Source organism: Dermacentor albipictus, chromosome 1, assembly GCF_038994185.2.
Source record: "Dermacentor albipictus isolate Rhodes 1998 colony chromosome 1, USDA_Dalb.pri_finalv2, whole genome shotgun sequence".
Lineage (NCBI taxonomy): Eukaryota > Metazoa > Arthropoda > Arachnida > Ixodida > Ixodidae > Dermacentor > Dermacentor albipictus.
The window spans coordinates 374,352,724-374,376,299 of record NC_091821.1 but is presented as its reverse complement, the minus strand read 5'-3'; the positions used below and the strand labels follow the sequence as shown (position 1 = coordinate 374,376,299).

Sequence of the window (23,576 nt, the reverse complement as noted above, 5' to 3'; positions counted from 1 at the left end):
GTAGAAAAAGGCCTACAAGATACCTGCACATCATGCAGTGGTTGACAGGCCTTTGTAATGGCACAATAGATGCGACGAACATTAGAGATAATAAAACTCTCTACAGCTGCTTCTGATTGACGGTAAACAGAAGTGCAAGGATCGAAAACAATAGTTCCAACCAATTTTGGCCTACCCGAGAGCAACGGTTATCAGCACTGCCCAGAGTATTGGAGGTGTGCTGCTACTCCTACAATAGCCAAAATCCATCCCTCGCAACAGTCACCGTAGCTTTCAGTATGTTTACACATTGTGCTTCCTGCTCGATTTGGAACATTGAACATGGCAGACACGACCAGGCACAGATGCTATACAGCAACCAGGAACAATGCCCACAATATAAGGGACAGTCCCTATGCAATACAGTTGTCGCTGCCTTTGAGAAGTAGTTCCACTAATGACATAAGTGAGATGAGCTGGTATATTTTTATAGAAGACACCAATTTATGCTCTAGGCCACAGCCAAAGATCTGTGTCAGCAAGTTTCCAACCAAAATAGATTGTGTCTGAGCTGCTAACCGAAAGCAGCAGTAAAAACCGTGGGTAAGGGAAGGAATAGGCTATATAGCCTCCTGACATGAATTAATTTTTGGGACTCCCTTTGTTTGAAAAGGTGGCTATGACTAACCACCAGAAATGCCACTGAACACATTTAGCAGAACAGCACTATTATAAGTAATTATGATGTCTGTGGCAATCGATCCTCGCTACTTCTGCCAGCCAGGAGACTGAAGGACAATGTAATGCCATAGGCTTTGTTGCCCAGTTACACATCGGCTGACTTGAAGGATGTTTAACAAAAAGTTTGTGGAAGCAGCATAGTACACATGTATTTGGCAGCTACTCGTGTGCAAAAAATCTGTGTACGAGAATGTGTGAAAAATCACTTCTCTATGGACGCTTCTGCATGTCATTCCTATGTTCGGGCTTCCTAAACCTGGACAGCTACTTAGTCCTTAGCACTAAATCGAGAAAGTTTCTAAGATATCCTGATGCTCCGTTGAAATGCAGAAGGCATAATGCACATACAAATATGGACTTCACATGTGGCGTAGTTCTGATCACTTCACCCACTGGCCAATCACACTGAAATTTTGTGTAGAGGTAGCATTTCACAGTGTGTTTTGTTTACTACTGTGTTTGGTTACATCCACAATAAATCACCACTACACGTTGTCTGCAGCGGTGCAGGACCAGAAAGGTAACCATACAATTGCTGAAAGAAACAATGGCACCGCCGGTGAGTTATGGCATGATGCTGCTATGTTCTGCTCTAACAGTGATGCAGCCACCATTCTATTACCAAAAAAAATTTTTTTTTCTTTTGTATGAAATTACCACAGACGACAGATGATGAGCATAAATTCAAACGCAGGGAACTAATAAATGACTGATATGTGTTGTTGCACTCACTTACATTTGTAACAGCGGCTGAGTCAAACTCCAAAGTGTAAACTCTGGACTAAACCGTTCTTAGAAACTGATTACAGAGCGATTTAACGTCGTCCTCTCATGTAATGACGTGTAAAGGCACCACAATCACCTTTCTTTCTGCTCATGTTTAAATTTACACTGATTGTACTTCCAATGTTTTCTGAACAAAGCAGGTAAATACTGTAGTTAAACATGGCTATGAAAAAGTTGTACTGAACAGAAAAATACCTTCGTTATATCCTTTATGCATTTAAGTGTAAATGCATATCGTCAAAAGAAATTGCGGTCACATTTATGCGAAAGAAAGGCAAGCAGGGTAGCTCTGATGGGTGAGCATAGAATCTTTTGCAGATTTTGATGACCTGTCAACATCTTGCCGTGCCTCATATTGGCACGAGAACAACAATAAATTATGCACAAGCACTACGCATCGCCACGAATGCACAACCGTGCAATCGGTGTTATTTCGCAGGATCAGCACTTTGGCTTGCCGACTGCAGTTCAACCAAGCTCAGCTGCAGGCCAAAACATGCAGGCCACCCACACTCTTCAAACACGGAGACCACATGTGGGCTCATACTTTGCTACTACAGTCGTCAGTCTAGCCCGTGCATCAGATCTCACACTCAATCGCTGATGAGGTACCTGTGCAAACATAAAAATGTGCACGCTGCTGACAGGCTTTTCGAACACGAAGGGGACTGTATGTGAATCCATATTCCGTTACTACAGCCCTCAGTTTCGGCCATGTATCTGATAACGCGCTCAATCACTTAAGGCCTACGAGTGCAAACAAGCTGGCAACGAACTTCCTGTGGTTGCTTGTCACCAGCAACTCTGCTAGCCACACTGCTCAGGCTGTAGGCCTAACCAGCGCCGCTTCTTCAGTAGTCGGCAATCAAAGTGGCAGTTTTGTTCTAGTTGATATGATGGCAACTTTGATCATGGCCACCGTGTTTGCCATTATACATTGCTGCTAGGGGTAGGTGGCAGTGTCACAGGAACCACGCCAGTCCGAAAAATGAGGAGTCTGAAAAATTGGTCAGCGACTGTATTTGAAATTTTTGCTATGTACCAGAATACATATATACATTGAGGCACCTGCAAATAAATATTTGCTTCGCTATAACTGACACCAAGTTGAATACTGCACTTTCTATTTCATTACAGAAGGAGAATACTCCACTGAAGTAAGGCATGACCAACCAAATTTTATATTTTGTTTGTCGTATCCATGAAGTAATTATATAAGGGTTCATTTTATCGAGGCTCAACTACTATATATTAAGTAATGTACAGTGCGAAATGCTACCTCAATGCTAAACTTGAGAGTAATTGAGACAGTGGTTCAGACAGAAGAGGCATTTGACCCTGCCTTCCCCTTTTGTACAACAGTTGGTAGTTTGCTGTGAGTAGATAGCAGAAATGGTGGGAGAGAGTGGGTGTATAGAAGAAAGAAGTATAATGGGGAAAGTGAGCGCACCAAGGAAAAAGAGTTGCCATGTGAGTGAGCAATGTGGTAGTACCTTAGGGATTGCCCTCTGAGCATAGCCGCAAGTGCCATAGGCAGGTGGCAGCAAGGCATGAGGCACAGGCGGCAGAGGACGGCCTTGCTGAAAGCACAAGCACGGACGCACCAGCACCGCGGGAGGTTAGTGAGTTGCTGGGGGCACCGGCAAGACAGCCTCAGTTGTTACGATTAGAGCACAAACAAACACCCACAAAAACAGCATAATCGCAACACAGAACAAACACAACAGAAACAACAGAGACAAAATCAGCAACACATAAATTTACAGTATTCAGTGTTCAAGTACTCCTCTCCTGCTTTCATTTTGTTGTTTACAGAATGAAAACATTTTTCTTGGCCAAATTAAGAATGCAACTAATCAAAGCTAAGCACAAGCAAAAAGGTGACAGTAACTCATGTCAATAATGTACATGGAAAAGTTTCATCAGATACCTGCAGCTCATTTACTATTGCACATTTTTCAAAAATTGTTGCTGACGAATGTTCTTTAAACAAGGCCTTAAAACTATTAGATTAAAGTACATGTTTGCACATTCTATGTTCATTTAAATGTGTTCAGCAAAGAATGTGTGTTGAAAAAAGACCAATTGTCCTTTTCACGCTCCCAATGATGTGGCAATAATGGTTAATTGTATGTGAGACCCTGGTGATATTTAATGCAGTGGGTGCTACTTGAGCTGTGGGGTGCCTACAGCTTGGCTTAATGCGATTTACGCTGGCTTAGCTAGCTAAAGCCATCGTAAATGGAAGTGTACGAGCTGATACAAAGGCAAGCACACAAGGTAGTCAGCACATGGTTTTATCCTTGAGCTGTCTTTCCTGAGCGCACGCAGGAAGCTGGTGTTGGAGGTGAAGTGTTGTTTCTGTATGCCAGGAAAGACGGCACCTCACTAGCTATATTATTCTAGCTATTACAAGTGGAGGCTCCCATGGCATATGAATGCAGGCCATAGGAATGCCATGAGAATGCAGGCTCGCTCCATGCTGGGGCTTGTCACATGAGTTAGATTTTATTTCATGGCGCGAGGTCAAGGTGCCATCAAGGATCCATATTGTATATTACAAAGCAACATTAGCAGCCAAGGCTGAATTTCACATGATGTTGCATTTATCAGTGTGTTGGCACCACAGATGCAAATATGTCATAAGTGCACCTTCTATAAAAATGGAATGAAACGCAAATGCGCTGAACCTAAATGCGATCAACAAAAATAGGATGCTATCAAACATGCGTGTCACTGACTTGTGGATTGCAGGTTCGTGCCAGAGCCAATAGAGTCATTAGCTGCCTTCTTTCTGTGTTTCATAAATAATTTAGAGCTCTGAACTGCACAAGAATTTTGCATTAGTGAGCTAGTGTACCATTTGGTCTACAACATTTATTTAGAATATAAATTCACTTTAGTGTCTATTCAAAGATCAAACACTAAATGAAGAACAATTGCTACAATTTAGGAAAGTTCTGAAGAGGCCACACACAATGCTCCCAATCTCAACAGAATTTCAGAACAGATGATGACTATTGAGCTGTATTCTTTACTGTACACCTTCAGCAATACTTTCATTTTTCTGTGGCCCTACACATGGCAAAATTCATTATTCATCGACTCCACAGCACTTTAGGCATACAACTTGTTACTTGGCACACATAAATTATACACAGTGGCAGCAATATTGAGGTGTCTTCCGCCTACATCTCTTTGCTGTATGTTTGCTTTCTCTCCTCTGGTTCAGGCAATTCGTGCCAAACTAATTTTCATGAAAGCGATCCACCGAAGACAGAAGCTTGATTACTATGCACGCTTACCGGTGGCACAGGGCTGCGCATCTTGTGTTGCAGGTCTTTCTCATACCACTCTTCGAGGTCGTCACGCGGATAGTGGCCCTGCCGCTCCACATGCCGCTTCTGGTGCTGGGCTCGCAACAGCTGCATGCGTTCCTGACGTGATGCTGCACTTGTGGAGGTTGGTGTGCTTCTGCTTGGACATGGTGGCGGCGAGGATACCGAGGGTGAGGGCTGCTGATGTTGCACAGGCCCTCGCTGTAAGAAGAGCCATCCTTGTGAGAGTGGCAGACCTTGACAAGAAGCATGATTGCGTCCGTGGAGGCAGCATGAAATGTTAAGTGCCTCAGTAGTTGCTTTATTTGCTGCAACAGCGCAGTTTGCGATCTTTTTAGGCACCATACCATATCAACTGTGACAAACAATCTAGGGCTAGAAATGCTGAATTCTTGTAAGAATGTTGTAGACCTGCTTGTTGCATCAGTGGCTATCAAATTCCACCACAGAGCAAAAAATCACAGCCTCGGTTCCCAGTCACAGCAAGGTGCCATATTGCAATGGAGGAAGAACACAAAAATACTTGTGCATTTCACTTCTTATGTCTATGTTAAAAAGCTCAAGGTGTCAAATTTAATCTACAGCCCTTTACTGCACTTTCTGTCAGACTGCTTTTGCATGAACATAACCATCATAGTCGCATTTCATCTTTGTATTTACGTTCGGCCATTTGTGCATTGTGCGATTGGCCTCCGTCTCTCAATTGGCGAGGTGGACAATTAGCCTCACAGTCATGTTGATTGCACTGAGAATAACTTGGCTGTCTATCCCCACGTTTACCTTTGAACACTCAGTGTGCACTCACCTGATTTTGAAAGTGATGGTGCTGTTGCTGCTGGTACTGCTGTTGCTGCTGTGTTGGCAGGGGTGGCAATGGTGGCTGGTGAGAAGGCTGCATGTGCTGCTGCTGCTGTCGCTGCTGCTGCTGCTGTTGCTCTTGCTGCTGCTGCTGTTGCTGCTGCTCCAGCAGCTTCCTGTACTGCTCTTGAATACGCTCTTGCTCATCACGCGCTGCTTGCCTAGCTCGCAGACGCTCTGCCTCTTGCTCAAGTTCTTCTCGGGAGAGCTTGGAGCCTGGCTCTGGAATTGTCTTGCGGTTCTTGCCGAACCTACTAAGCCCCACCCAAGACATGCCCCCAAAGTCAATATTTGCTGCCACTGAAGCATGTCACATTAGAACAATAGAACATTAGCATCACAGGTTAGAACAAATGTGATAAATGATGCACAATGGCTCAAATTGTGATTATATTCAACTTGCAAGGGAGGGCAAGGATATGCTTAGAAGCTCGAAAAAAGAACAGCAAATGATGTCAACGGCGTAACGCTGTGCTCACTACTCGGATTACAGTAGACCCGGAATTTATGAGACATGACACAGCCTTAATGAAACACTTCCCTGGAAACTTCCGTGCTGCCTTCACTTTCATACAATACAGGTGGCTCTAGCCTCAGATGAGTCCGCCAGCAATTGCCCTACCCATGTGTCTCAGTACACAAATAAAGCTCATTACAGGCGCAACAAGATGCCAAGCCCACATTTTCTAAAATGTGTAGAGAGAGAAGGAGAGAGAAACGAAAAAGGAAAGGTAGGGAGGTTAACCAAGTACTTGCCCTATGGCTACCCTATGCTTGGGGAGGGGAAAAGGGAAGAAAAGGTAAGGAGAGAAAAGAAAAATAATAGTCAGTCATTCACAGTCATTCGCAGATGAATCTCCACTGTCACAAATGTTCATACAATCAAGTTCAAGAAACGCAGAAAGGCTTTTGTGGCCTTTTGCATGCAAGAATGCATAAGCCATGGTCCAAGAATCTTTTCTTCTGAGAGCGCTCTATTATCTAGCAGGTTGAGTTTCGCTTGTAAAGTACATCGCTGAGTGCCAAAGGATGGGCAGTGACACAGGAGGTGCTCTAGAGTCTTAGTGCACCTGCACTGTTGCCCATTCTTATCAGGAATGAATAGGAATTTGTAAATGCAACACCCAACCACATGCGACAAATGTGCAGAAATTGTCATGACACTTCCTGTCTTGCTACTTCAGAGCCCTTTCAAGAGAGCAGTATTGAAGTGCACATCACGCCACATGCAGCTATGCTCATTCAAAGCACACATTATGGATCGTCAGTATGAGTTAAATAAGAGTAATGCAGCAGATAATGTGATACGTCACAAACAACACAGCATGGGCACAAAGTGATCATGAATTGTGATAAACATGTCAGTGTCTGAGCCAACAAAGTGCAGATGATGTAGGAGTGACACCTTCACGTGGGATAAGGTGTCAGCTGCTATTAAAGCAGCAAACGTTTTCCTGCTCATCCAATGGAAGATCCCGCCACCAGCTCTTGCTCAACCACTGAAAGTCCCGTGCCCATGCAAAGTGCAGCACGGAAGTGTATCTGTTTGCGCACTGTAATTTACCACCAGTGGCTCGAGCATTGAGCACCACATACCTGAACACACTGCCAAGGCCTTTGAGCAACCCTTTCTTTCGCTGTGTTGGCTTAGCGGAAGCTGTATCTTTGCTGGCATAGGCAGCAGCTTCACGGGCATCCAGTGGCACCGTGACCGAATGCAATGGGCAACCGCCTCGATGCTCGCCACTTGTTGCACTGCCAGTCTCACTCTCCTTTTCCTCCTCCACTGCAGCCCAGAAGCAAAGCAGATGCACATTTTACACTCAAAAGCGAACCATATATTACTAAACCTTCACATGGCAAGAGTGAATGTTCTTCAGAAAACCATACTATCTCAAGGCTTCATGGCATATTTAAATGAACATTCATAAATAAAATTCAAATAACAATTCTGGCAATATTTATGCACTTGAAATACTTTAAACATAACTTTGTATGATTACGAAAGCAGGCACTATTACTGGGTGTAAAGCATATAACAGGTGAGTGGCAGCAGCAGCTTAGTTGAAGAGCTACTGCAATATAGAGATGAATAATGACTGGGTGTAAAATCTAAAGGAAAAGGCTCCCAATCTGAGGTTTTGCCTGTTGGTGTAAGTTCAGATATTGCAGCTTATTATAATTCCTATGAACTACTACCCAGAACGTATTAGACACATTCAGCAAAGTGTCGAACACTACTGTTACTGCTATCGTTCAGGCCCACAGATGACCTTCAAGCGTCACAATCCATGCAAGATGCCTGCCAAAGGTGGATACGCTGGTACACACAAATCTTGTGGGTGGCTAGGGGAACAGTGGTAATAGTAAGTTAAGCTCTGGCGTTTTAAGGGCGAAAACTAATCTGGTTATGAGGCACACTGTAGTGGGGGAACTCCTGATCAATTTCTTACTGTCCTAGGGTTCTTTGACATGGATTTAAATCTAGGTGCACAAGCATTCTCGCATTTTGCCTCACTTGAGACGTGGCTGCTATGACCAGAATCGAATGCGCGACCTCGAGCTTGACAGTGCAACGCCATAGCCAATGGTAAGCAGTAGCACTGTGTTAAAACTCTCATCGTCATCATCAGCCTGTTTTATGTTCACTGCAGGACGAAGGCCTCTACCTACTATCTCTAATTACCCCTGTCCTGCGCCAACTGATTCCAACTAGCGCCTGCGAATTTCCTAATTTCATCGCTCCACCTAGTCTTCTGCCATCCTCAACTGCGTTTCCCTTCTCTTGGTATCCATTCTGTAACCCTAATGGCACAACAATTATCTAACCGACGCATTACATGAGCTGCCCAGCTTCACTTTTTTCTCTTGATGCCAATTAGAATACCGTCTATACTCGTTTGCACTTCTTCGTTCCATCACTCTTTGCGCGGTCCTTAATTTGTTCTCAAGCTTGTCAGTCTTCATGTCTCTGGACATGCACTGAGTCAGCACTGGTAAAATGCACTGATTGTACACCTTCCATTTCAATGATAATAGTAGGCTTCCAGTCAGGAGCTGACAATATCTGCCGCATGCGATTCAACTCATTTTTATTCTTCTATGAATTTCCTACTCATGATCAGGGTTCCCTGTGATTAATTGACCTAGGTAAATGTACTTCTTCACAGACTCTAGAGGCTGAGTGGCGATCCTGAACTCTTGTTCCTTTGCCCGGCTATTCATCATTATCATCATGTCTTCTGCATATTAATATTCAATTCCGCTCTTACACTTTCTCTGTTAAGGTCCTCAATCGTTTGTTGTAACTCGTCTGCATTGTTGCTGAATAGAACAATGTCATATTAGCCGTCGACCCTTACTCCTAAGCCTTCCTAAGCATGCAGTGAATAGTATTGGAGAGATTGTGTCTCCCTGTCTGACCCCTTCCTTTATAGGTATGTATCTTCCTGCTCTTCTTGTGTAGCATTAAGGTAGCTATAGAACCTCTGTAGATATGTTCCAAGGTATTTATGGAAGCGTCCTGTACTCCTTGATTACGTAATGTCTCTATGACTGCTGGTATCTCTACTGAATCAAATGCCTTTTCATAATCTATGAAAGCCATATAGAGAGGCTTATTGTACTTTGCGGATTTCTCGATTATCTGATTAATGACATGAATGTGATCCATTGCAGCGAATCCCTTCTGAAGCCAGCATGTTCCCTTGGTTGACTAAAGTCCAGTGTTGCTTTTATTCTATTGGAAATTATTTTAGTAAATATTTTATACAATACTGGTAGTAAGCTAATGGGACTATAATTTTTCAGTTCTTCACCGTCTCCCCTTTTGTGCATAAGTATAATGTTTGCCTTCTTCCAGTTTTCTGGGACCTTTGCAGTCTATAGACACTTTGTATAAAGAGCCGCCAGTTTTCCAAGCAGTATGTCTTCTCCATCTTTGATTAAATCGACTGTTGTTCCATCTTCTCTTGCCATTCTTCCTTGTTTCATGTCTTGCAAGGCCCTTCTGACCTCATTGCTAGTTACAGGAGGAGTTTCTGTATCCTGTTCATTACTGTTTCTAATGGAGGTATCCTGACTCCTCTGGGTATTGTACAGGTCAGTATAGAATTCTTCCGTTTCTTTTACTATATCTTCGAGATTGCTGATGATATTAGCCTGCTTATCTTTCAGAGCATATACCTTGGTTTATCCTATGCCAAGTTTCTTTCTCACTGATTTCAGGCTGCATCCATTTTTTACGTCTTCTTCAGTCTTTCTCACGTTATAGTTTCGAATATCACTTATTTTCGCCTTGTTGATCAGTTTTGACAGCTCCGCAAATTCTGTCTTATCTCTTGAGTTGGACACTTTCATTCTTTGTCGTTTCTTTATTAGGTCCTTTCTTACTTGAGAGAGCTTGCCTATTGGTTGCCTTGGTGCCTTGCCTCCCACTTCGATTACTGCCTCTGAAGCCAGCCTAGTTACGGTTTCATTCATTAGGTCTATGTAATCATCATCTCTCTGATCTAAGGCTGCATATTTGTTCTACTGGTGTCCAAAGCTGATAGGATCACATTATTCCCACCATTGACCCACCACAGGTCAGCGGTGGGGATAAGCAAAAACGATTAGAGTACTAATTAAAAATAAGCAGCGGCAGGGAAAAGATGGGGATTGGACCATCACAGGCACAAGTAACTTTTCGAGATAAAGCAGAGATAGCTGTAATGCTAGATTATGATGTGGCAGCACGTAAGTGGCTCAGAGAGGCTAGGGGAGTCTATGTCACCCCCCGATCTCAAAGGTGATACCATTACAGATGATTGTCATCTGTTGTGCACTTACATGTCTCCATCTGGTCAGCGGAATTCTGTGCCCCTGCGGTGCTTGGTCCATCGTAAGAACGATCGACTGCCGCACGGAAGCTCTCGTTGCAACCTCTAGCACCACGCTCTTGCCGTGGATTCTGTGACGTGGAAGCCACATGGGTGCCATCTGGCCCCTGAACCATGAGTGTCTGGAGACTCTCGAGGCTGCTCGACTTGCGCATGCCCAACGAAGGACCGACAAGCTGCGCTGTGCCATTGCCACTGCCGCTGTGGTTGCTCTTGGTCACCGTTGTGTTGGTCGTTTGGCAGCTCGCATCAGTGCTTGGCGAGTCGCCATTCACCATAACTGTGGCATTGTGAATGGGATTAGAAAGCTTGGCATACAAAAACTGCACTACGCAGTATGCAGATACTTCACTTAAATCAACAAATGACAATGATGGATGGTATCTGTGTGCTGCAGGCATAATTGTACGCTATAATAAAGTACAGGCAGAGCAATGCTATACTTGTGGGACATGCTTGAAAGATTATGCAGGCAGAAAGGTACACACAAAGATGGTACTTCTAGCAAAAGCTGACTGATTACAATGTTTGGGTTGTCATTTGACATTATCATAATGCAAACCAGATAGGTAATAAACCCCGGCAATAATGTCAAGTGAGGTTTGTTTTGTTCTGACAGCTGTGTGTACAAATAAGCAGTTAACCTTATCAGAGAACATTTTTTTAGCAGCCACCTTAGCACCTGTCTGCGCCTTGTTCTCATGTTTGTTCCATAAGCGTCTCTTGTGGAACACCTAGTTGTTTTACCATGTGCACCTTGTTAAACTAGATGTAGTACAATGAGCAAAGTTGTGCCTCAACTTGTGGATAAATGGCAGAACAGTGCCCTCTCTATTGCTTTGCTTCTTCGTTACAGAGCTTGCCTGCACAATTTAAATTATCTGTTACGGCTCACAAGTACAATTTTACCAGTAACATATTCTAAATGCCCTAACTAAAAAAAAATACGCCAGCTCATGCTGTGGATGACATGCCAAAAAGAATGAGGAGTGGGTGAAAAAGAGAATATAATCCTGTTGCCTGCACAGCATTAGAAAAAAAATGTTTCTCTTGCGCTTGTGAAAAAGGATGAATTGGTCTTCAAATGCACAGAATTGAGAAAGCTGCACAGATTTTCTTCTGCTATTCCCAAATGTGAACTGTAGTGTCCCCTCTTGAGTTCTTTGTATATTGCATAAGCTACAAAATCTTTATGAAATCTTGACAACACCACCTGCTGTGAAGAAAACTAATAACACCTCTTATTTCTGTCATAACACTCCTCTTAGTCATGTATATGTCATGTAAACTTAGTAAGCATGGTCCTTCATAACGTCTAACTTTTCCCTGGTTTACAGATAAAAAAGTCTTTACATATATTGTGTCAAGCCTGAAAACTCCAAATTAAAGGAAAATTGTGAGCTCACTCGATGCAAGCATTATGATTATGAAATCAAGGAAATGCAGCAACAGCATGAAAATGCATTGTAAATAATCTACTTTCAGGCTAAACATGTTTAAATCTGACTGCAGGCTGAACTTAACATGTGTGATCTTTATATTATTCAATAACAAAAATAAAATTCAATTCTGGGTTCTTACAAGCTGAAACCACTATCATATTATGACGCACACCGTAGTGGGGGCCTCTTGATTAATTTTGACCACCTAGCGTTCTTTAATGTGCACCCAATGCATGGTACACGAGCATTTTTGCATGCCACCTCCATCGGAATCTGGCCACCATGGCCAGGATCAAACCTGCGACCTCGTGCTCAGCAGCGCAAAACAAGACACTAAGAATGCTTTTTACACTGCCTCTTGTTTTCTGGTGGCTTTGTCTAATGTAAAGTTATGTCCAGTAGTAGTAATAACTCATCTACTAGCCTTAATGCCACTAAGGCACAGCCAAGAACGTCTGCAAAAAAATGTAACATAACTATTTCTGATGAACTGCCTCCAAATACTATCCCAAGTTTCCTGAAATACCAAGCTAAGAAAGGATGCATTGCATGTTTCTAAAGTTACGAGGCCCGAAATCCTAATAATAAGCTGTGCTGTAATTGCACTTCTGGCAATGATAGTAGAGGAACCCATAGAAGCATGACGAACACTTCACTTATACTTAATATGACACATATTTCCTATGAACCAGACAGGTGAGCTTAGCAGACAGTGTACAAAATGCGTGAGCTCAGTGGAAAGGTTCTAAAGAGATCACTTATTGAAACACATAGACGCCATTTCACACATTTTCATTGATCACCAAATGCACAAACTAGATTAGATAAACTTGTGAACAGCACAGCGACGTTCAACAACTCGGTCATGTTTTCAGTGAGTTCAGTGCATGCAACACACACATTCCAACTGTACTAATGATGGGCAACATAACACACATAATCAAAGGACAAACCAGAACATTAAAAGTGTTTATGTAAGACAAGGTAGCAATATGCCACAGTGCAGAGGTCAATCATGCAAAAAGAAACTGCTCGCAGCCGTGCTGATGAACTAGAATTTTGAGAGAGACGAACACAAAGCGGTACAACAAGGCCTACAATAAATATAAACTTGTTACAAAGCAGTGCCAACCGCAAAGGAAGTCACGATCAAAAGATATGGTGAGAAAATTACAGTAAAAGTACATCCAAGTTGGTAAAAAACAAACAAAAAACATGAACATGCTAAGGGGGGGATTGTAATAAAAATAAAAGTGATACCACACCTACAGTGAAGTTAATGAAACTGTCATTTCTCTTCAAGTGGCCTTTTCAAGCAGTAACACAATGTTTTAGTTAAAAGATGCTGGTGCATTAGTGCATTTCCAGAGACTAGCCTGATTACTGTGAAATTACAGTGCTCCAAAATATGTCAGTGGTTCAGCCATTAAATGAATACCACCATGCTTCATGAGATCACATTCAGCCAAGAATAGCATTGCAGATGTCCTTGCTTTTCCACTTATCATCCATTCTTCAATGGGTCACCGATTTCAGAAATATGTCAACCTAACTTACCTAAAAATCTTTAACGTTGCTTAACAACATGCTGTCCTAGCTCACTTAAGGAGATGGTTAACAAGGACATACTGGCACAATATGAGGCACCACAGAGCAAGAACAGACATGATGGGTTACTTAGAGCTAGTTTAGTCGTCACCTGAGGCCTAAGTTATGTACAGGTGTACACACAGAATTGCGTGATCTTTCAGAATCACAGCCCAAATTCCAGTGAAGCAGAATTTGAGACAAAGAGGCTCACTGCCTACTCATTGCCTCTATGTGTCGCACAGATGCTGCACCGACACTGGCAACCTCGAACACACATCCCTTTACAACTTAATGCTCTGAAATTAATACTTCTCAACTTAGAAACAACGAATGGTTGATCCAATACATAAAAGGTCTCATTATGTGTGTGCAGATTTTCAAGCAGAAATGATGAGCTGTTTGCTTACAGCAACAATTCTAAGACTTAATTGACTACTCAAAGAGGTGTTCTAAAGGTTCTGACCATGCTTTGGAAATTTATTATGCTGCCCCCAATATAGCTACAACTTTGTAAGTCTTTGAGCATGTTCTTCCCAATGGACATTTTATTTCTCCAAAGCTTAACATCTATATTATGCAAACTAGGTAGCAAAGTGCAAACAGTTTAGCATCCTGGAAAGGATCAGGAAGAATTCCCAAATGTTATAATTTTCTACACCACCCCTACAGTTCCTGTGACATTAAGTTTCTCTACGTTTCTCCGAAGACACACTTTGTTCCTACCAAGATTTATTTAGACACACTCAATTGTCCTGAAGCAACGGTTCATTGAATAATGTTCCACAGAGCTCCAAAGTGCAATTCACAGAACTTAGTAATGTCCCGCAATGCACAGAATTATCCCACACACTTTGCCCACACATCATCATCGACATCCCAATGTGCCCTCCAAATTTCATTCCACTAGCTACAATTGTTCTCTCTATACCTTTCATCAATAATTGGAGTAGACATTCTCCACCATATATACATGTAGTTGCGATAACAGCTTTGCTATGGAAGCCAGATAAAAGCTAAGCATCACAAGCCAAAACTGTGATACAGAGGTATTAATCATGCAATTCATTACTTTTTAATCATTCTTTGGTAATGAAACAAAGTTTTTTTTTTCGCCTCGTCACTCACAACTGCAACGTTGTTTCTTGAACCTTTGTGTGAGTGCGCATAGTAAAGGTTGATGCGTAAGTCAGTTGTAATGGATCCTATAGAGATCTATCGGGCTGGCTTTCTCACAATGGCAACTTCTCTATACTGCTCAAATGCTGATAGATTTTTGGAATTCCTTGCCGTTATAGTTATTGCATAAAAGCTTGTGCTGCCAATGTAAAAATGGTGCTTGCTCACCATTTTCAATATGCGCTGGCTTGCATAATTTGGCCAACTGCGCACTGTGGGAAAGCCAGCTTGGCTGTTTTCTCATTCTGTGGTGTCTCACTTTTTACTTTGTCAACCAACTACCCAGGCAGAGTATACTTAAAGATCTTGTCTAGGTACTATAACTATTGCGAAGTTAAATGCCACACATGATAAAGGAATTGGCGTTCTTTGGTAGTACTTGGCCCTTGCGCCATAAAACACCACACATCATCATTATGAAGCAAAATAGATGTGTTAGAGAGGAAAAAGCAATGCTGCAGGTAAACCAAGCAAAGCTTCTTTTTTTATCAGCTGCAGGATTGTGGAGGGAGAGAGTGTGGAGGGTGCAGCGTTGCGAGTGCGTGTGAGGTGCCGCAGAATTAGCGTTGTGCGCAGCCGCATAGAGCTGTTCAGGCAAATTGAGAGTGGAGGGATGGGGCTACCTACAGCAGCAAGCTGGATAGAAGAACAAGTGATTCCTATGCACCTTGCTCACTTGCTGACATTTGACTAGATCTGTTGGGGAAACATCACACGGGAAAGAAAGCACCCAGATTAGAAACTTTTTAAATTTTTTATAGAGAGAGAACACTCTGAAAGAGAGAAAAGAGCTGCAGAGAAGCCTGCCAAATGACCACCAGATATGCCACCCATTCCAAAAAGGCCTCAACAATGCAAAAAACTGACAAGCAGACAACTGTGAGAAAAACCGTTGAGATAGACGAGGCTCATAAAAAAAGAAGTGCCTCTACAGAAAATTACGAGAAGTATGTACGTAGTATATTACCCTAGAAACATCTTAAAAACACTGCTTTGCACTAATCCACTCAGCATGCAAACATTCAAATTAACACTCCCTTTTTGTATTCTTAGTGGTTAGTGCCACTGACCGTGAGCAGCACACAAGTTAAGAGTAAAAAAAATTATGAGTCAGCTTAATGCTTTTATCTCTCAGATTTCATGCATACTTAGGTTAACCTTGTTAGCATGTCATGCTGATTATGACACTTGCTGAAAACAGAGTTAAACACTAGACCTGGCATGCGGGTCATGTCGAAAGCAAGTGAAGCAGACAGGGACTCACATGTAGATTCAGGAGGGCCATGTGACCTGGAATGACTCAAGAGGGAATCTGCCGAGTTGGACCGCATCAGGTTGCCGTTCTGCTGCTCTTTCCCATTTAGTGCTTTTTTTGTACAAGCCACAAAAATAAAGAAATTTCAATATGCATGCATCATCAAACAAGTGACGCATCTGTTACAACAGTGTAACAAGGGTATAATCAGCAACTGAATGCTGCCACCACTGATATCACACGGATATGTTTACACTCATGACAGCTACTATTGCTGTACTCTACAAGGGGCATCCATAAAGTTCATATTATCGGAACCATAAGTTTGGAACAGGGATACATGATAGGAATCAAAATGAATGCATGTCTCTTTAGTTTTAGCAGAATATCAAAACTCTGTTCTATGTAGTATCACAGAACATCACTAGGGCATCAAAACAAAAATGGCAGCGTTCATCGGGAAAGTTGGTTAAAACACATGCAGTCATTCGCTTTCTGAATTTAGAGGGACACAATGCCAAAGAGATTCATGCCGAGCTGGTGGCAGTAAACGGTGATCAGACACCAACGAACTTATGGTACCGATAATACAAACTTTATGAACGACTCTAGTAAAAGTCACCTGTTACTCATCACATCACTTGTTACTAGCTGGATGCAGCTGCAAACTTTAATGAGTCTGTGTGGGTGTTCAGCAGAGAAAGCATTCACTAACGAAACTGGTCATTAGCAGTTTAGGCTTGTCAAAACCAGAATAGGTGAACAATGTTTGCACTGGTTGTCAAAAGGGCCACAGCTAACCTTAGCTTCCATCGTTAGCACACAAAGGTTGACACGTGTTCCTGCATTTTTTAGCCTTCCAATAAACTTGAACACCATGCATCCACTGCAATCCTTTACAAAGTGTCTTCTTCTACCAAGTAGTACTATACGTATGCCTACAGACAAACAATAAAAGTTGTATTAGTCACTATTTCTAATTTTTATTCCTTTTTGCAGAGGCTGTACGTTTGATTAGTTAGCAAAGTAATTTTACAATGTGGTTTCACATTTACAAGAAGTCTGATAACACTGCAAAATTACACCTAACGAAATTGAATATCTTCAATAAAAACAATATAAATAATTCTTAATCTTAGCAAAGTGGTTGGGTCCCAAGAGTGTTTACCTTGTACTGTATAACTAATTTATGTTAACTAAACTTTCAAACAATCATATTGCAAATTCAGTCAGATCAAGATTACTGCATTCCTTTCAGCATGCAAAAAAGGTTTTTTGATAGTCTGGTCCCCATCCCATTCAAACTAGCAGTGTAGATATTCAAGCATTGCAAAGCTAAAGCTTTAATGATGATCAAGAGCTAAAGAAGAAAAGTAAAGAAGCTTGTCTCCTAGACTGTGTTCTCCATCCAATGCTATTTCATACTGCCTTATCAACTCGCCACCCATTAATAAATCACACAAGTATGAGTTGCAGTTCACGCTCACCTGTAGGCCGCCGGGGATCAGCTCCATCTCGATGTGACCCATTGCCGATTGTCGGGGGTGAAATAGATGTCTTGACCTCTGTCTGCTGCTGCCGAGCATTTGCCTTGTCCTGCTCTTCTCGCGTCCGCTTGTTGCGCTTGTAGGTGTCCGTATTACGAGCATCCAAGTGGGCGTGCCTTTTCTCAGAGATGCTCTGCCGGCCAAAACCATCTCGGCAGAAGATGCCACCGTCTACCAAGGACAACCTGAATGCATGCAAGATGGTAGCCGTGACATCAGAGGTACTGTAACCTACACCTTATTTCGAACCTGTAGTCTCTGATGAGTTCAGTCTACTAAGACATTTTAAAGACGTGAAGTCTCTGAAGTCGTTTATGCAAGCGAATAAATCTGGTATCGTCAATGAAACCCTTAAGTAAAATATACAAGCAAGGCAGACTAGCAAGCTGCATTTTTCAAACAGCAGATAAGTCACTTTGCTGAGCATAAAGGTTCGGTATCCTAGGAAAATGACACAAAAGTGCAATGAAAGACAGCATGGCAAGATTATCACTCAATTCCAAAAAGAACTTTCTGCAATATAAATCGTATCGTGCATTGTAACAACAGTTGGTTGAGGAGAATAAAAGAAATGTGTTTGAACAGTACTTAAGAATAGAGGCAACATCAACTTGGGCAGCTATTGCAAATTTTTGCCACCAGAAGATGCCATAATGAAATCTGTGATATTACGCAATAGCGTAGTAAATATAAGTGTTTGAGAGCAGGAACTGAGACAGGGAAGTTCAATATCCAACTGTTATTTTCTTCCCTAATAGGTAATCTCTCTACACTGGACAAGCACTGAAAGTGTTGTTAGATGTGCTACTCTATTAGCCCAGCCTGATTTAACATTTGCTTTCAGTGACCTTTTGAAAGGAGAACTATGCATTGCAGTTGATCAAAATGCTAGCTAAGCAATGAACCTACGTACCAGAATTCCACAACAAAAGACCGCTGCATCCCTGATGTCAAGATTTCAACATTGACATAACCCTAAAGTTAGTAACAGCTGCTGCTCCTCAGAGTTGCACTTACATGTTCGCTGCATCTGGCGAAATCTACAAATGGCTGCTCACACTGCATGCGTGGACAAACTAGTATAGCAAATGCTCTGTAATTATTTGATTTGACACCGACAATTTGACCCTTTGCCAACAATGGCAAATCAGTTCTGCATTAGCCCACGGTGAAAGAAGGTTCACAAAAGAGAAAATTGTTATCCGACTGACCATAGCACGAAGCTACAGAGAAAACACTTTGTAGTTTTGTGCTACATTCAGGTGAGTGACAATTTTTCCTCTGAGGTTTTTTTGGGTGCATCGACACTGCCATGATGAGCTGTCTTTTGAACTCTGTAAGTGGGGAGTGAGCTCTTGATGCCCAGACCTTGTACTTTTTTTAAAGAGACACTAAAGACAAATATTAGGTCAAGCTAAGGTGATAGATTAGTGTTCGAGAATTTCTAAGGTGTCAATATTATCACAAACAAAGCCTTAATACTTAATTTTGATAAAAATAATTTAATAATAATAATAATTTCAAAGCTTAAACGACAGATTTGTACATATACAGTTAAACCTCACTATATCAAACTTCAACATAATGAAATTCTCAATATAACAAAGTATCTAAAATTTTTATAACTTCTTGTGCATGGAAAGATGTGTATTTAAAACCTCAATAGAATAAAGTGTTTTCATACAAGATTTCAATATAACAAAATTTCACTGCCGCTGCCAATAAATACTGAGGCAAAACAGAAACTGCCGTGGACACATGTGGTCAAATGGTTGAATTACAAGGGGCTGCTTGTGATTACACCTCTCCAATCAAACGCTGCATGACCAAGAGCGAAGGGGAGCAGCATCATGTTTCGTATAAAGCTAGCGATAAGATCTTGTCGTGATCCATGCACTGTATGCTTTGGGTGCAATTGAAAGCAGGCGAGGGTGAGCCAAGAAGGATGGCAGCTTGACAAGCACAGTCTTCTCACACAAGCAAGAAGAAAGGAAGGAGGGAAGCGAGCTCACAGTAACACGATCAGGCATGCACAAGGGGAGGGGGGGGGTTGTGGCGGCACATGGCTGTCAGCGCAGCTGAGTGCGTACGCAGCCCCTGCACCCTCTTTTAGAGGTAATCTGGCGCATGTGCAAAGAGTGGGCGAGACAAGATTGCGTGGCATCGTCTGTGCTGTCTTCCCGTGCGTTTGGTACTGGAGGCCGCGTAATCTCGATTTTTTGAGACGTGTTGAACCAGCCGCTGGGGGCGGAGTGCATGTGAAAACGTGGCTGGTTTTGCTTTGTATTGCCAGCGCAAAAATATTTTCGACATGAAATGAAACCCTATCTTTTGTCGCCAACTTTCAAATTAAACAAAATAAACTTTTTTCTCATTCAAGCTTGTTTTTTTCAACTGCCTGATAATTTGGAAAATTCTGAGGCACCTTTCGTGTAATGTGAATCCATCGGCAACTGTGTTTACTTCATAAAAGGGTCAAATTTTAATGCAACGAAATTTCTATATAACGAAGCAAATTGTAGATTTTACCCACTTCATTATATAGAGGTTTAACTGTATTTCCATTTCACTGTATACGCTCCTATCCACATGTGAAGTTTTGACTGGATTTAATACACATCTTAGAGTACAACGAACTTGCACAGGTTCCACAATATGAATTCTCATTGGTAAATTGGCCAACGTCTGCCTGCTCATTCATTCAATTAATGAATGAATGAAAAGAAAAAGCAAGTGCAGGCAAAAAGCATGAGGACATGCTTGTGTAATCAGAGTGGCAAGCCTTTACTACATAGTCAGAAGTGGCACATACTCGCTCTGATTGAGATTGTTGCTATCGTGACCAAGACTGGGTGTTGGGGCTTCCTCTTCAACAGGTGTCATGGGTGGAACAGAGGTGTCCTCACCCCGCAAAGAGGATGGGTAGTCATCCTCTATTTGCACCGTGTCTGCAGACCCTCGGCTGGTATTGGGGGACAGCGGAGTGGGCCGGTGATTAGGTGCGGTGCGAGGTGCCGTGTGGTGCCTGCTGTACCGCTCAGCTGCCCAACTGTCATGACTGGCACGAAGGTATGACTCGTTGCGAAGGTTGGATGGCAATGTGCCAGAATTCTGGCCCATAAGCCGCTCCAGCACGGGGTTCCTTCCATAGCCATCTGTGCAGGGAGAGAGAAAAACACCGTGTCGTCATGTAATGGCAGAACAAGACTTGGTGAAGCTGTTCATGGAAGGTTGGAGCGTGTTGCTTGCTTCTCTGAAATGTGGGGAAACCCTCCCGGAAAATTGCTTTTTGCAGCTGCCAACAGGTGGTGACACAAGTTACTGCTAGTGCAGCCTTGGAAGCAGCTAGCTTACCCATAGAAGAATGCAGTTTTGCAGTGCTTTTTTAAAAACCAGGCAAGTAACTGTGCCACATGCTCTATTGAACGATTCGGACAATAAAACGCAATCTTTCCGTAAAATTTGAGCAAATACAGACCAGCATAGGTGCAATATCTTTTTTTTCAACAATTTTCAGCAAGAAATGCACATCCTTGTATATTTAAAATGCTATAGGTTAGTGCACAATACAAACAGGGTAAAGTTTCTTTTTTTCTTTCCTTTCCTGGAGCAACAAGCATTATCATACGTTGCTAAATAGAATGATGCGGTTATTACGATATCCACTACACATAAGGGCATCATCGTACATTTTAGTTTACCTTTATATATCAGCCCAAGTCTGAGAAAATGCTACAGTAATTGCTTTTCGTGTATGCACCTTATATACATGTGTCTGCGACATCTGAGAGCCAGGCACCCAGACATCGTGATCACTTCTCACGTGATGGCATAAATGGGATAATGTGCGTTATGTTTAATGTGACAAAACATGTGTGGCAAATGTTCCCTACATGAAAACAATTTTGAAGCACAAGATTTTTGCCAATTGTAGACTGTAACTAATGAGTGATGGGTGTGAAACAGGGCACAATAGTTAAAAGATTAAGTCAATTAGCTCGTGTTGCATGAGTTGCATGGAATGCAGTCCTCACATTCATGCACAGGAGGTGGAGGTGGCTGCTTAGGCACATAGACCACAGTGTTTTCAGAGTTGCCGCTTGTGGAATGGTCTGGTGTGCGACCACTGCCCCCCGAGACTGAGAGGTTTTCACAAGATGAGGAGGCGGCCGTTGAGTCTGAGCTGAGCAGCGAGTCTGATCGCAGGTGCACCGAGAATGAGTCCCCGCTGGAAAGGAAGCCCTCCTCGAACCTGCACCAGTACATACCAGTGTCTTCATTTAAGCATATTGATTTTCACAGTTTGTGAGCACTGAAGATGACACACGACAGAAGAAAGTTTGCACATGATACGAGTATTATTTAACACCTGCACCAGAAGTTCCAGTAGCTGGGAAGTCTAGAAATGGTCTTCATATGGTAGTACGTTGAAGAAATAAGGTAAAGAGGGGAAGATAAAGTTCAACAGCAGGTAAAGCCCTTGAAGAAGACGCTTTTGAATATTAGATTAGCTAGCAGTGAATTACGCTTCTACAAATGAGAAAATGTAAAGAGAAACAGTAATTTGTGATAAACAGCACAAACTTTATGACAAACTGGTTCGATTTTCACAGGCTCCAATAAACCACCCACAACTACACTGTTTTCTTGCTATAATTTCAAACTGCGTAGGCCAATATCAAAAAGCAAGCCTCAGTGTCATGATCACCTCCAAGATACCTTTTGCACATCGAAAAATCATAAAAGTATGACATAATAAACACAACCTTCAACATCTGTACATGTTCCATGCCTCTGCTATCGCATTTTCAGTCTCACAAATGACACTTCAAAAAATACTGATAGAAGAAATGCAGCACCTGAGGTTCTCGGCAACGTCTTGCGAGGGCACCCTACGAGCTATGGTGAGGGTGATGGCATTTGGGTTAGGCCCTTCGCCTTGAGTCATGGCACGCCGTAGTGTCTCCATGGCTTGGCTGTTCGTCATGCCCAGGAGTGAGATCCCATTGATGTTGAGTAGCTGATCATTAGTGCGTAAACGGCCATCCTGGAAAGTGATAAAAAAGTGTCACTTCTTATTATATAAGCATGAGAAAATAAAACCTTTATCAACAAAGAGCCAAACAAGAAAGGAGTGTTTATAAAATGAGCAACTAGAAAGCAAGTAAATATACAGTAAATAAAAGACAGCATGATGTGCCTGGCTGCTATAGCCAACTGAACTTTTAACAGTCTGCTTACGCTTTTCCACAATAACGTGCTTCCATTCTGATTAAAAAATTACTTTTAAGGTGAAAAGTAAAGGTATATTGAAAGTGCATGTTCCCCTTGAAGACCTGTGCACAGAACTGGGGCACTGTGTTAATTCAATGCATTATCAAAGCTTTAGTGTTTTATATAATGCGATGAAACTAGTTAGCTAGCTGATTGGACTAGCTCACTTCAATATTACTGTTATTTCTTTTCCAGTCTTTTCTAGATATTTATCAGTGTAACATTTACAACACAATTCTTGGTGCCTCATTTACGATGCAAAGAACAGTATTTGTACAAAGCCAACCTTAGACGCAGCCCCGCCGTGGATCACCGATTTCACGAAGATGCCCAGGTCAACAGGGGAGCTGGCGCCAGTCGATGTCTTGCCCTTCACACTTACACCAAGACCAGCTGAGCCCGTGTCGTTGAGCGGAATGTCAAGTGTCAGGATTTCCTTCTGACGCCAGGGGAAAATGCCAACTTCATCGCCAGCCTTTTCAGGGGGCTGCACAACGGGAAGGTCAGACAAGGAGGTCAAGGAACGACTCTCCAACGAAATACAGTAAGTTCAAATTCTAAAACCCTTTTAGAAGGGCTCAGTCAACCTTGCGTGCTTGCACAGATTCTAGCTAAAATGAAAAGCTGAGAGTCTCATCACGAAATACAGATCTTTGATGTAAAGTTTAACTGCCACTATACTGTCACGGCATAACTCTTTGTTTGGCTCT

At 42.3% G+C, this 23,576-nt stretch overlaps 1 protein-coding gene across 11 annotated transcripts in view; it reads right to left on the bottom strand.

Annotated features, from left to right (window-relative positions):
* The window catches only part of baz (par-3 family cell polarity regulator), a 248,899-nt gene that overhangs the window by 11,619 nt on the left and 213,704 nt on the right, over positions 1–23,576 (bottom strand). For 6 of the 11 annotated variants that reach the window (XM_070531901.1, XM_070531900.1, XM_065431624.2 and 3 more), the window contains exons 12-23: positions 23,153–23,353; positions 22,452–22,639; positions 21,627–21,844; positions 20,405–20,747; positions 17,533–17,777; positions 16,055–16,156; positions 15,418–15,486; positions 10,533–10,862; positions 7,299–7,488; positions 5,650–5,956; positions 4,812–5,045; positions 3,000–3,086 (exon numbers count right to left, since the gene is read on the bottom strand). In XM_070531901.1, the coding sequence (XP_070388002.1) occupies positions 3,000–3,086; positions 4,812–5,045; positions 5,650–5,956; positions 7,299–7,488; positions 10,533–10,862; positions 15,418–15,486; positions 16,055–16,156; positions 17,533–17,777; positions 20,405–20,747; positions 21,627–21,844; positions 22,452–22,639; positions 23,153–23,353 (2,514 nt within the window). The remainder of the gene's footprint in view (positions 1–2,999; positions 3,087–4,811; positions 5,046–5,649; positions 5,957–7,298; positions 7,489–10,532; positions 10,863–15,417; positions 15,487–16,054; positions 16,157–17,532; positions 17,778–20,404; positions 20,748–21,626; positions 21,845–22,451; positions 22,640–23,152; positions 23,354–23,576) is intronic. The other 5 variants (XM_070531906.1, XM_070531902.1, XM_065431630.2 and 2 more) reach the window with 3 other exon arrangements.